Here is a 12,850-nt window from a genome sequence, read left to right on the forward strand (position 1 = left end):
AAGTCACACATGGTCAGCAGAGACACATCAGAGTTTAGCAGCTACATTTTCCAAAGATTTCATCTAAACTGAGCATGGTCCAGCCCAGGGTTAGAGAGGCTGAGCAGGACAACTCAGGTACATCAGATACGTGAACTGAGAGCTGGGAGACTGTCTAATGTGGACACAAAAAGGGGCAAGAGCTGGACTGGTGGTGGTGAGTGGCAGCAGAAGAGGAAGTTGATTGGAACAAGACCAGGTCAGTGAGGGGATTCTAGGTATAGGGGTCTGCATGGAAGAAAGCATACAGATGAGAGAGCCTTCTAATATCCAGTGTTTTCTATATGCCAAGGGAGAGGCAAGTGAAACGTGATTACCTGAGTCTCAGTAGTGGCCACCGTTTTTATTTCACTTCCTCAAATGACAAAAGAAATTTTACAACCTTAGAGTTTTCCTACTGGCCCATTTTCCTCTTCACAGAGCTGTGTTATGGGATTCTTTTTGTGAAACGTGTCTTCACTTTCAAACCGAGAGGCTTCTTCTTAGGTCAGTCACCATGTAACCCATGTGCCTAATAGGGAGATCTCTCTATATGAGCTCTATTGGAGGCGGGGGAGGGTGTTAGGAATGAGTTAGGTCTTGGTCATCGTGCATCTGCCTAGCAAAATGGTGGCGCCTGGCTCAGCCTGGAGGGGTGGAGGAGCCCCCTGCCCCAACTCGGAGCTTTGCTGTGCAGACCCTGTGTGAACTGCTCAGTTTGGAGTCTTTACTATTCATTGAATGCATACATCAACCTCTCAGGAAAGACTTCCTGTAAACACATCTACTTTGCTTTAAGTCCCTGGGGGACACTCACTGTGATCTACTTATCCTAAAACTGGGACTCCTGTGCTGAATACATTTCATGAAGAAAAGCCATCACCACTAGCTGCCTTTATAGGGACTGCTCTCAAGAAAGGGTCATAAAATGCGTAGCTAGATAATAAAATCAATCAAAAACCCTAAAAAAAAAAAAAAGCGCTCTCCACACTCGGAAGTTTCTGGAATTGGTGTGGTAGTTTTGGGTATAGTTACTGGACTCAGACTCCCTGAATGCAAGTTTCTTTGGAAAAGGCCATGTGCACTGTATGGGCTGGGAGAAGCTAAGCCTCAGGAGCAGAAAGCAGGCTGTTTTTCCTAACTCAAGCATTCTGCAGCAGGGTTTTTAAAAAAAATTTACTTAACTAAGTGGTTGGTTAACTGACTAGCTAATCAGGGATTTCAGCATGAGAAGGAGGAGGATGAAGGGTCTGTATGGATTCCAGCTGAAAATTTCTATAAGCACGTGGAGGGAAGATGTAGCTTTTGATTCACCAGACTGCATAGATTTGGTGATCAAAGACTAAGACTTAGGTAAACTCAACCAAAGCCTTTGGGAACTCAGAGTTTCTTCGACTGTATTTCTGTGGGGACAGACCTGGTTAGATTTAATTTGGGTTTTTTTTCTCTTTATTTATGTTTATGTATAACCGTGAAGACACTGTATGTGGTTTATAAAGTAGCCATGTTATGCTGTAGACATTAAATTGTAGTTATTATGTTTCTTCATCGTAAAACTTTATAAACTTCAGAATTAAGTTCATTCCTTTTGTTCTTTTGGACTTGAATGTGAGGAGGTTGACCCTGTGCAATCTTTGCTGAAAACCCTCAGTGACTGAATTCTGGGTCTCCAGGTGCTTTTCTATAGGAGTTGGGGGTTTTTAGCTCCTGGAGAAGGGCAATGAAGTAAACTCTAGCCCACTAAAAGGTTCCAACAATGCAACTTTATGAAATAGCCAATAATTAAAAAATATAACACATACCCCTCTCCAAGAGAGCATCTACACCAGAAAATTTGGGCCAGATTTGTAAAGGTACGTATGCAATGGGAGTTAGATGACTAGGTGCTTCTGAAAACCTCACTAGGCACCTGTCTGCATCTTTAAATACCTTTGAAAAATCTGGCTTTGTGGCCATTTTTCAGATCTGCAGGGTCTGATGGCCTGGTGGCCTGGTGGCAAATAAAGCTTATGCCCTCTCTATACCAGAGCTCACACCAGCACTGATACAGCTTTATCCACGCTGGAAAATTCCTACTCATTTTTCTAGGATAGATGAAACCCAAGAGCATGAGCTACTTCAGACACACATGAAGGGCTTGTCTGCACAGGGAAATTGACCAGCACAGATATTCCAGAATAATTCACTCACTCTCTGAACATCTATTCTGGACTAAAAGTGACTTATTTCAGAATATTACAAAGTGGAGTAATTATTCCATAATTAAATCAGTTTTAATCCAGAATAAGGTCCACACAGGAACCCTATTCTGAAAAAACCCATGGTGGAACAGCTTACTCTGTTATAGCTGCGCTGGTCAATTTCCCTGTAGACAAGCCCTAGCACTCTGCAAGAGAACACTATTTTTAAAAATTCTCCCTGGTTACTGTGGGTATGCAGGGCTGCTCACCATTCCACACTGTTTTCATTCATTACACTGATTTTTTCAGTTTCACTGCCTCATAGGACTGCTCAAAGGACAGCGGTGGCAAGTTCAACTGCAATGCAGGAGAACAAAATTTGACAAGAGTTTGAGGGGTTTTTTGCCATGGCATACAAGGCATCTATGGGCGACAAGGGACTGCATTTCTTGAGAAGCACATCCTATTAGCTGGCTTAAAAGCAGTAGTACTGTGATAAAGGAAGCCCTTCCAAAGCTCTTGCAGCTAGAGATAAGCTGCTGAAAAAACTGCATGCTGGGAGGAAAGAAAGTAAGAGGGAAAAGGTGGTTTAGACTGAGGAACACTAAAAAACACCAGTGGGCTAGGAAAGATGTTTTCAAACTCTAAAACCACAGGCTTTTTAGTCCCCTCCTCCCAACCTAGAAATTTGAGGTTCTCAGCCCCAAACCTATTAGTTTTGATCAACCTGGATTTTTGCCCCATCCCCACAGTTTGCTGGTGACATTTTAGGAGTTCAGGCTCTGGCTGGGCTATTTTCAGAGCTGAAGTACCACATGCAAAGTGGACTGGACAATATGCTTTAACCAGCCTACAAAAATATTAAGAAATTTGTATGGGGAGGATTGTTTGTAGCTGGCAAAGGCATATTTTGCTCTGTTAATTGTAATGTCTTAACTGACCATTTGATGCAATATGGTGCATTCCAAAGGCAAAATAAAACACACTGTTCTTGAGAAATCTCTTGAAGATACAAACATAAGTGTCACTCCTGGTAGAAATGGCTTAGCAGCATCCAGAAATCGGAGAGGCAAGGAAGCCCGCACTTTACATCAATGCAAACACTGTCTGTATGCTAGTTAAATTACAAAGCAGCTACATTATTGTATTCAATACTTTTCATTTGTACTGAAGGAAAAACCTAAAACTGCAAAATTATAACTTTGGGCACATGTGGGAGAAGGTGCAATATAAAGAAAGGAGATAACCTCAATAACTTTCCATCTTAAGACAGGGAACATATCCAGTGATTAGAGCACATGACTAGGTTCTGTTACCAGTTTGACTTTTTCTGTGACCTTGGACAACTCAAATCTCTGTACCTGAATGATGACATTTAATTCTGGTCTTGGAAGGATTGTGAGGCTTAATCATACTGTTTGGATAGTGCTTTAAAAAGCTCAGATGAAAGACTATAAAGTGCAAAGTACTATTTTTATTCAATATATTAAAAAAAGACTAAATTTTACCATGAAAGCTGTGTTCTCTAGTAGCTATGCAGGTAACTGCACGTTCTGGCATTGCAGAATCTTTTAGTTTTTTTTTTTGTTTTTTTTTTAAAGCGAAGAACTGTCTGCCTATAAATCCAGGGGAATAAGTTACAGTATAAGTGATGCATATCAATCTAAAATTAATCACAAAGTATTATATTTTTGAGGTCCAGCCCTGTACTGCTTTGGGGGAGACCCAGATGTGTTTGTTGGCAGTCTCGCCTTGGTTTAGCATTGACTGGAAATGTTAAGGCAGCAACACACTTAGCCCCCAAGGACAGGAGTGTCTTACTACTTTCAATGGTACATCCTCTGACCAGTTACAGTAGTGTTAAGGGTTTCTGAGGAAAACTTCATTTTTTCTCTCTCTTTTAACACAAGAAAGCAGCCACAATGTGGAGCCTTGGTTGTGTGTATGTGCAAAGTGAGGGAAATAGTGAAAAAGGGACGTCTCAGTGCCCAATATGGAATGGACTCCTTACCCCATTTACCCCCAAATCAAACAAAATATCGAATGTGTTAAAAAAATCAGGTCTTACTAGTCTTGGGAAAAGTTGCTCTTTTACTTCCCACTGAAGTGCGTTCACTATCCCTTTCCTGTGTGCAACAGATAAATGCACAAGTATGCACAACTAATCCAGGCCTTGCTTTCCAATCCTCCTATTTCCTCCCTAAAGAGAAAAGATAAATGACTGCATCATTTCTGCCTACAAGAACTAGCCCCTATTTCTATACTCACATAGCTATCAGCTTTTGGTTGATATAGGATAGAGACCGATAGTGATATCCTTATTTCTAGATATATCTTCCTTTGTATTATTTTCAGCTACGGTAAGATGTGCTAATAAGTCTCCCGAAACAAGACATCTTTAAAAGGCAATACATGTGTACATTAAAGAATCTCAAAATAAATCAAGACAATTATATTTGGGTCCATAAGATTTTATGTAGCAATAACCACTGAATGGGCATTCTTAATTATTTTCTAACAACAACACTACTACTAATTTTGCACTGCTGATACTCCCTTTTATGGAGGCATCTTAAAGCACCTAAAACAGGTGGCTATGTTCAAAAATACATTTTAAAAAAATCAACATTCACCTTATCTATATTAGGAATTGTTTTTTACTAATCAAAGTAGCTGAAAGTTCATAATAGACTTGATTTTGTTCTTGGAGTCACACTGTCTCCATTTTCAACAATATTTACACACACTGGAAGAAATGGCAGTAGTTTCCCTACCAAGTTGCTGTCTGCCCAGATTCTTTCATCCCCTAAAAAGTACTCCTCAGCAGATCTGCATGTCCTCTATGTCCATGCTGGAGGAGCAGAGAAAGGGAAGAGAGAATTTTACCTAGGACTGGATTTTAGGAACTTCGGCAAGTTACATACTTGCCTCTGTGTGAAACAGGTCAACATGGAGCTAATACAGTGGGCATGAATTACAGCATAAATAGCTATGCATGAGACTCTGAATACTGTTTATGTGTATCCTACAGGGAATGGTGTACATATAATTGTTTGGGAAACACTTGGCCCTTCAACTGACCAAGGTGTTTGTATGGAAATTGCCTCTGAAATTCACAGAGCTTTTCTGATCTTTCCATGACATTTCTGGAAAATACATCAGCTAATGATTCTTTTATTTTGTATAGTGGAAGCTTAGAGACAAGACACCACCCACCCTGATATTATCAGACACAATATGACCACTGCCTATTACTGTTAATTAGCTGTAATCATACTTTTATGCATTAATTTTGCCTACCCACTTTTTGATGTCACCAGACTTCACAGGAGTTATAAAACCCTGACAATATTTCACATGCCATCACACGTTGTGAACTACAGACTAATGTTTCAGTAACAAAACTGCAAGAGAAAATGTCCCATATCTTAACTAAATCATTGTAGAAACAGCCTGGCCTGCAATACAACATGTATAGATGAAGGACAAATAATGTAAGCCTCCCAGTTGGAATGCTGAGGAACAAGACTAGGGATGCTGGTCAATGTCTAGAAGCTGAAATAAAGCATATGGCAGAGGGAGAAAAGTGAGAGACCCATAAATGGACTTATGTGAAGATTGAACACTTGACAATATTTGGCAAAAGCCTGGATCTTAGAAGTCCTTCTACTGACAGGTCTGAGAAAACAAATAGGCAGAGTCTGGTGTATGTTCCTAGTGCCCAAAGCCTGCAATACAGTTTGACAACTTTTTAAAGCTCGATACGTGGATCTTCTACATATGGGCAGAAATGAGCCCTGGTGCTGTCAAAAAAAACTCTGGATAAGATATTTTACCAGTTTATATATATCATGACAAAGTGTCATATTGTAATAAGGTTGTGTGAACTAGAGTTACTCTGTGACACTTCTTTAACACCAAGACACCTGGAAGTCATGACATCACACTGGATCTAAGAGGACCCCTGGGATGGAGCATGCAGCATTTCCCCAAGATTCCAAGGTAGAGTGGAGAATCCTTTAAAGTTGAGTGACAGCAGAGAAGAGAATGATTAGGCTGCATAAAATATCTCTAGCTGACAGCTTGGCTATTACTGCCAGTATTGCTACAGTAATGCCACTGGCCCTGGTAGTGGGAAGAGAGGCTATGGTTTGCATAGGGGTGTTTCTGAGGGACAGGAGAGACTATTTGCATGAGTTCCCAGAGTAGCTTTACACTACCCAAATGTAGAGCAGCCATAGGTTCCCTCGTTACGATCAACTGGCTCAGCCAATTTGTGTTCTGTAAAATGAGCACTCATGCTCACTGCCATTTAAACTGCATCCAGAATGTGGTCCTAAAAATGAATTACTGTACTGTAACCCTCTGTGACACATCACAGTTGGCTCCTAAAAGCAACATGCTATAAAATTCCTTCTGGATAGCCCAATATGAACAACAAGAGCTTTGCCTGTTGCACCCTGTCCTAAAGATGAGTGTGGAGAGGAGTGGAAGCTGGGAAGGTATCTTCTCATCACTGCACATGTGCTATAATGGCCAGTGAAAGAAAACATTTTAAGCAGTTTAAAGGCACAGTGCAAAGACGTAGTAACTTACTGAAAATGACTGAGTCAAACATGCAATAGACCCAAGTATTGGGCCAAATTCTACTCTTAGATACACCAATGTAAATATTAAGTAATTGCACTGAAATCAGGAGTTATTTCTGCTTTACAGCAATATAACCCAGCAGAATTTGGTCCATTATATTGAGTTCTAACCAACCATTTTCCTCCTTTTCCCTCTTGGTGTTTTTAACCACATGAATCTCTTACTGTTAGTATCCTGAAATAATATTATGTTTTGCTATGGTTACTAAACTATCATACAGATGGTGCAGTTTATTTGAGGGGTGGAGAACTACACAGAGGTTATTTCTTTTCTGTTATTGATTAATCATAAGAATTGTTGGCTATTTTTCCATGATTTTCTTTTATACAAAACTATAATTGTCATATGATTTTGCTTGCTGGAATGCAAGCAGAAGTGTTGTTTCATTGCACTTCAAGTAGTCGTCTGGATTTACAGTGTCACACTCCCCATCAGTACCTGGCCCGGGCCAGGGAAACTAATGATCCAACCAGCAGACCTGGTCACGTGCTGCCTCAGGCACATTGCGCTTACGCTAAAAACACCACGACTGTAACAATGCTCCCACTACTATGACAATGTGGCATCAGGAGTGCACAGAACTCTAGGAAATAAGTAACATGTCACTTCATTGCCTGTATCACTCCCATCAGGCCTGGGTGCAGACAAGGGACCAGTCAGAGGGGAGATGAAATGATCAGGACAGCCCATAAAGACAAAGTGCTGCTGCAAATGGACACGTACATTATATAGCAACGTTGGAGTTAAATTAATACTTTGGATGGGGCTACAGCTAAATCACATTGGAAACCTGAAGCTAGTGCAAAATGTGGCTGCTTGCTTGTTAAGCCTGTTTTCTCATCATGATCACATACACCTCTTACATAGCTCAAATTTACCAATGATGCCCTAATCACAGAGAGGGAGTAATTCAAATAACTGTCAAACTCACCTTAGCCTAAGCTTTTTCTCCCTAGATCAGCTGTTCCTCGGGTTTTGCCTCCTTTGTCTCAGTCACTACTCCCTTTGCCTTGAGAAAGAGAGACTCCTACTTTTATAACCTGGTTGACGCTAACAATCTGCTGGTGACACTTAGGAATAATCTGCACTGTACTTTCAAATGGGACTCAACAGTAGAGCTCCCTACTTTACTATGAAGGGTCGTATTCTTGCAATTCATCCTAACTAGTACCTTTTTATTCCTACTCAATATCATTTTAGACAGGCAGATAAATATGCAATTTACAAAGAGACAAGACTCAGACTTTCCATTTCCTATACCCCCTAATGCACAGAAATTGTAGATTTAATAATTGGTCTTAAAAGACATAAATGGATTGCTACTCCTGAATCTAATGGAGAAAGAATATAATAAGAACCCTTTATAAAAAGATCCTTTGTTTCAGTCAAGGAGACTGACTATATATAACTCTTTCTTGCTTACTGACTAGTAAAACCAGACAGCAAGTCAAATTACTTGTTGCATTTGGCTAGAACTTTAAATTGATAGCTTACTATGTGTTGTCTTTGGATGACTGGACAGGAAGATGCAACTAATTTATTTTATTTATTTATTTAATAACACACACACAAACTCTGTTAATACAGGCAAGCCAAGTTGCTCCTCATGCCCCCATTCCATTTTTAAAACAGAAGAAACCTGTCTTATCACTATCCTTAACACAAGAACCACACAGGCATTTGGAAATTGCATTTGTAAGCATGTATGCAGGAATGTTTTCATATCAGGTAACTAACGTATTATGGCTTTCACAACATTGACATTTATAAAAAACAACAAATCAAACTGGAAATAAAAAGGAAATGGAATGGATTCTTCCACCTCTGTGCTATTAATTAAAAAACAACGGCTTATAGTAGTTTTTGTGAATGCAAGTTTCACTTGATATATAAAAGAATAACTTGGGCTCTGAAGTCTTTACAGATAGCCATGCAGACTCCTATTGGGTACATGCATCGTCTTTGTAATGGCAACATCTTCATCCAAGTAGGGCTATTATTCTGGTTTTAAAAACAGTGAAGAGTTTGGTTACATGACAATATAGAAGTGGTAATTTTCTTCTTGTGATCTGAAAAATTCTTGGTGAAGTATTAAAACGTATTTATTTGGTTAGTATCTACATATTTTCCCAGAATATAGATCACACAGAAAAAGCATATACAAAACTCATCAATTATAGACACTCACAAACCACGAGCATGGAACATGAATAATTCCCACTGGCACAACTACAGCCATGCGGGGTAAAGACTGGATATTATCCAGACAATATGTTCCGAACTTTGAGATTTTCTTTAAGAAAATGCTTCAGATTAACTTAGCCCCAAGTCTTCTTCCACATAAACAATGGCTTTACATTATCAAACCAGATCATTTTTTTTTTTTTAAAATATGGCTGTCATAGAACCATAGAAATGTAGGGTTGGAAGGGACCTCAAGTAGTCATCAAGTCTGGCCCCCCTGCAATGAGGTAGGGCCAAGTCAGCCTAGACTGTCCCTGACAGGTGTTTGTCTAATCTGTTCTTAAAAAATCTCTAATGATAGGGATTCCACAACCTCCCTTGGAAAATTATTCCAGAGTTTAATTACCCTTTAGTTAGATTTTAGAAAAACTTTCTAATTATAATCTCCCTTGCTGCAGATTAAGCCCATTACTTCTTGTCCTACTCTCAGATGGTGATCAATTGTTCTTCATGTCATCTTCTTTGTAACAGCTCAACATATTTGAAGACTTACCAGGTCCCCTCTCAGTCATCTTTTCTCAAGATTAAACACTGCCTATTAAATATATACATTGTTTTAGTGACGTCATTCCTAATGTTTCTGAGGACTATATTTTATGTTCGAGAAGATTTGTGCATTTATGTTCAGATTACATGTTAGCCCACATTCAAACTGCAACATATACTCAACTAATGGCTTGTCTACATGAACACTTAATTCGCAGCAAGCTGGGGTGTAAATCTACCCCACACTAGCTTGCTGCACACTGTTGCCCATGTGGACCCTGCTGCCATGCACTAGAAGCTCCCTAGTGCACTTGAATCTATCCTGCATTGTAACAGGAAATCAAAGTGCAACAGGGAACTTGTAGTGTGTGGCAGCAGGGTCCACATGGACATGTCATACACAGCATACTATCGTGGGACAGATTTACACCCCAGCTTGCTGAGAACTAAGTGTTCGTGTAGACAAGTCTTAAGTAAGTGCCTTGAAATGTCCAGCACCCATAGCTCCCAGTTACTACAATGGGAGCTGTTGGGGACTCAGCATTTCTGAGAATCAGGCAGGTACCTAAAAGTGGATTTAGGAACTCTTATTTTTGAAAATCTTGGTCTATATGTTCTTTATACTTTTTGTCATATGTGACAGTTTGGAAAAAAAATATAAGCCATTATGTAACAAGTTTTTTTTTATTGTTGATATCTGCTGTGATCCGATTTCCCACATAAACCGGAGTATGTTTTTCCAAATATTATCCCTTAAATAGGGCTATAGCAATATCTGAAACTGCTGTCTGCACAATAACTATGGTGTCCAGTCTGTGTACAAATGCTTACCATTGGCACCAGTTATGGAGTTAGATGTTGGTTGAAAGTTTCCACCTATGTTGCCCCCATCACCACAGGACCCGACGGCCTCACATATTAGTTCTCACACCACCGTGACAGGGTAGGGAAGCATTAGTAGGCTCATTTTACACACGTTCAGTTGAGACACAAAAATATTAAGTGACTTGCCCAAGGTCACACAGGCAGTCTGTGGCAGAGTCTGAAGTTTATCCCAGATCCTGAATTTCAGTCTAATATCTCAAACACAGGACCATCTGTTCTCACTAATCAGTATGCACATGGTAATCCCTCCTACCATCCTTTCACCGCCATATTTGGAAATATGGATCTGGAAACATGGATGTTTCTGAATGAACTGAATGTTGGAGACCATTGGCAGAGCTAACTGTATGCAAGGATTTGCTTCAGCTGGGGCTATGGCACAGGAAAAAAAAGTTAGAGTCTAGTCTATTACATTAATTTTCAACTTATTTTGAATGGCAAACTTCCAGTTGAAATAGTTCATATTCTTTTTTTTTATTATTAAAATATCCTCTCATAAAACCACTGAACTGCTCTTACATTAAAAACTTACTATGATCCCATTTGTTTCAGGAAAATTCTCTTTTCAAAATAGTCCTCATAGTTAGCATATCTAGTAAATGAAGGCATGCTATTAATTTTTTGTTCGAAAAAAACATGATATAGGATTGTCCTTACCTGGGCAGAAATACACTTTCCACTACGTAGAAGTCTTGCATAAGTACATCTCTGTCTGGCTTAGAGGTGAGGTTACCTACTGTGTATCCTATTCCCAGCTGAATAGCTCCTTTAATAGCAGATGATGCTGTCTGCAAAAGAAAATAAGCATTAGAATGCAAGTTTACTATATCTGGATTCCTGCTCTTTATCATGAGCACTCTTTGAACAAAGCATTTTATTTTAATTAAATCTTTCTTTGGGATTGGAACCTGGTCAGCTTTACTTTTTCAGGTTGGAAAGCGGACGAGATTCACCTCTAACTGGAGTTAACCGTTACTCAGATAAAAAAGATTTAAAGAGATACTGTGATGTAGCTGAGGCCTGAAATCTAAACACATCTTATAAAATAGGCATAGGCTGCGATTTTCAAAAATCGCTAAGGGATTTGGACATGGGAACTGTCCTAATTCCTATGGGAAATGGGCATCCAAATCCCTTCAAGAATTTTGAAATACCTCTGATAATCTTACAGGGAATACCCTCCCAAATTCTAAGGGCCAAACTCTGTATGCAGAGCTACTATGGACGCTGATATTTGAGCTTCAAAATATAGATTCTAGCTTAACTATAATGAACTATTATTTTATTATATATTGGTGAGATTAACAGCAGCAGCAAAAGTGTCAACAGTTTAACACTGGTCATCAAGGGTGGCATTCAGTTCCAATTCTGTAGTAGAGACTATCATAACTGCTAGAAAAGAATATCAGAATCAACACCATTTTACTTTACATTTTGTAAGCTACTTAGGCTTTCTATTATGGTAGTCACCACCAGAGGCCCCACTCATGACTGGGCCCTCTGGTGCTAGGTACAGTATATACCTGCAACACACAGGGCCCAACTCTGCCATCCTTACATTGAATAACCTGTGAGTTTTGCCATTTACTTACATGGGAGCAGGGAATAGCCTTCATACAGTAGTGGGCAGTCCTGATTGTGGAGTAAGGGTGGTAGAATTGGGGTCAGAATGAGAGTCCCTGCCCTGCATAGCTTCTCAATAAAAGTGGCACACATGAGTGTAACAAGACAAAAGATGGGGACAGGAGCACAATGTTGCATAGACCCCTGCTATGTGCATAATTTGCAGGTTTCAAGGGTGTTTTTTTTTTTTAAACAAACAAGAAGATAATGACAGCGAAAGACAGCTGAGTAAAATGTCAAATTCTCACTGCAAATGAAAGCTTCTGAACCAGCACAACTTAATTGAACTAACTGGGAATTACAGTCGGAAGGGTTCCAATATCAGATACTAGATCTTACTTTAGTTCTCAGAAGTGCACGTGCTATGGTGACTGTATTTTTAAATGTGAAATGATGTAGCAATGTGTGCTTATTTTAAATAATTAACACTACATGCCAGGAAGACCTTGCACTTGCATAACAGTTCATTTGGTGGAATAAAACCAGAGAGTCCTTACAGTGCTACTTCTACTGTAAAAAGATTTGGCTTGTGTGTGGTTAAGAAGATTCCCATTTCTCTTTCCCTGAAAAGCCTTGATTCATGAATGATTAATTCCCTGCATAAGCACTAATTATGACACTTCATTTAAGTTGGTATTCATGCAGACAGATTCTTGGTACACAACTGGACACCCATCTAGTACACGGCTGGAAAGAGGGCTGGAGACTGAAAATATAGCAGATAATGAGGAACTGCAACTAATTATTGACAGAGGATTACAGAT

At 39.5% G+C, this 12,850-nt stretch overlaps 1 protein-coding gene across 3 annotated transcripts in view; it reads right to left on the minus strand.

Moving 5' to 3' along the window:
* The window catches only part of PIP5K1B (phosphatidylinositol-4-phosphate 5-kinase type 1 beta), a 185,406-nt gene that overhangs the window by 80,396 nt on the left and 92,160 nt on the right, over nucleotides 1-12,850 (minus strand). For all 3 annotated transcript variants that reach the window (XM_074953282.1, XM_074953283.1, XM_074953281.1), the window contains one exon: nucleotides 11,121-11,251. In XM_074953282.1, coding sequence (XP_074809383.1) covers nucleotides 11,121-11,251 — 131 coding nt within the window. The remainder of the gene's footprint in view (nucleotides 1-11,120; nucleotides 11,252-12,850) is intronic.

This window comes from Natator depressus, chromosome 5, assembly GCF_965152275.1.
Source record: "Natator depressus isolate rNatDep1 chromosome 5, rNatDep2.hap1, whole genome shotgun sequence".
NCBI classification, from domain to species: Eukaryota; Metazoa; Chordata; order Testudines; family Cheloniidae; genus Natator; species Natator depressus.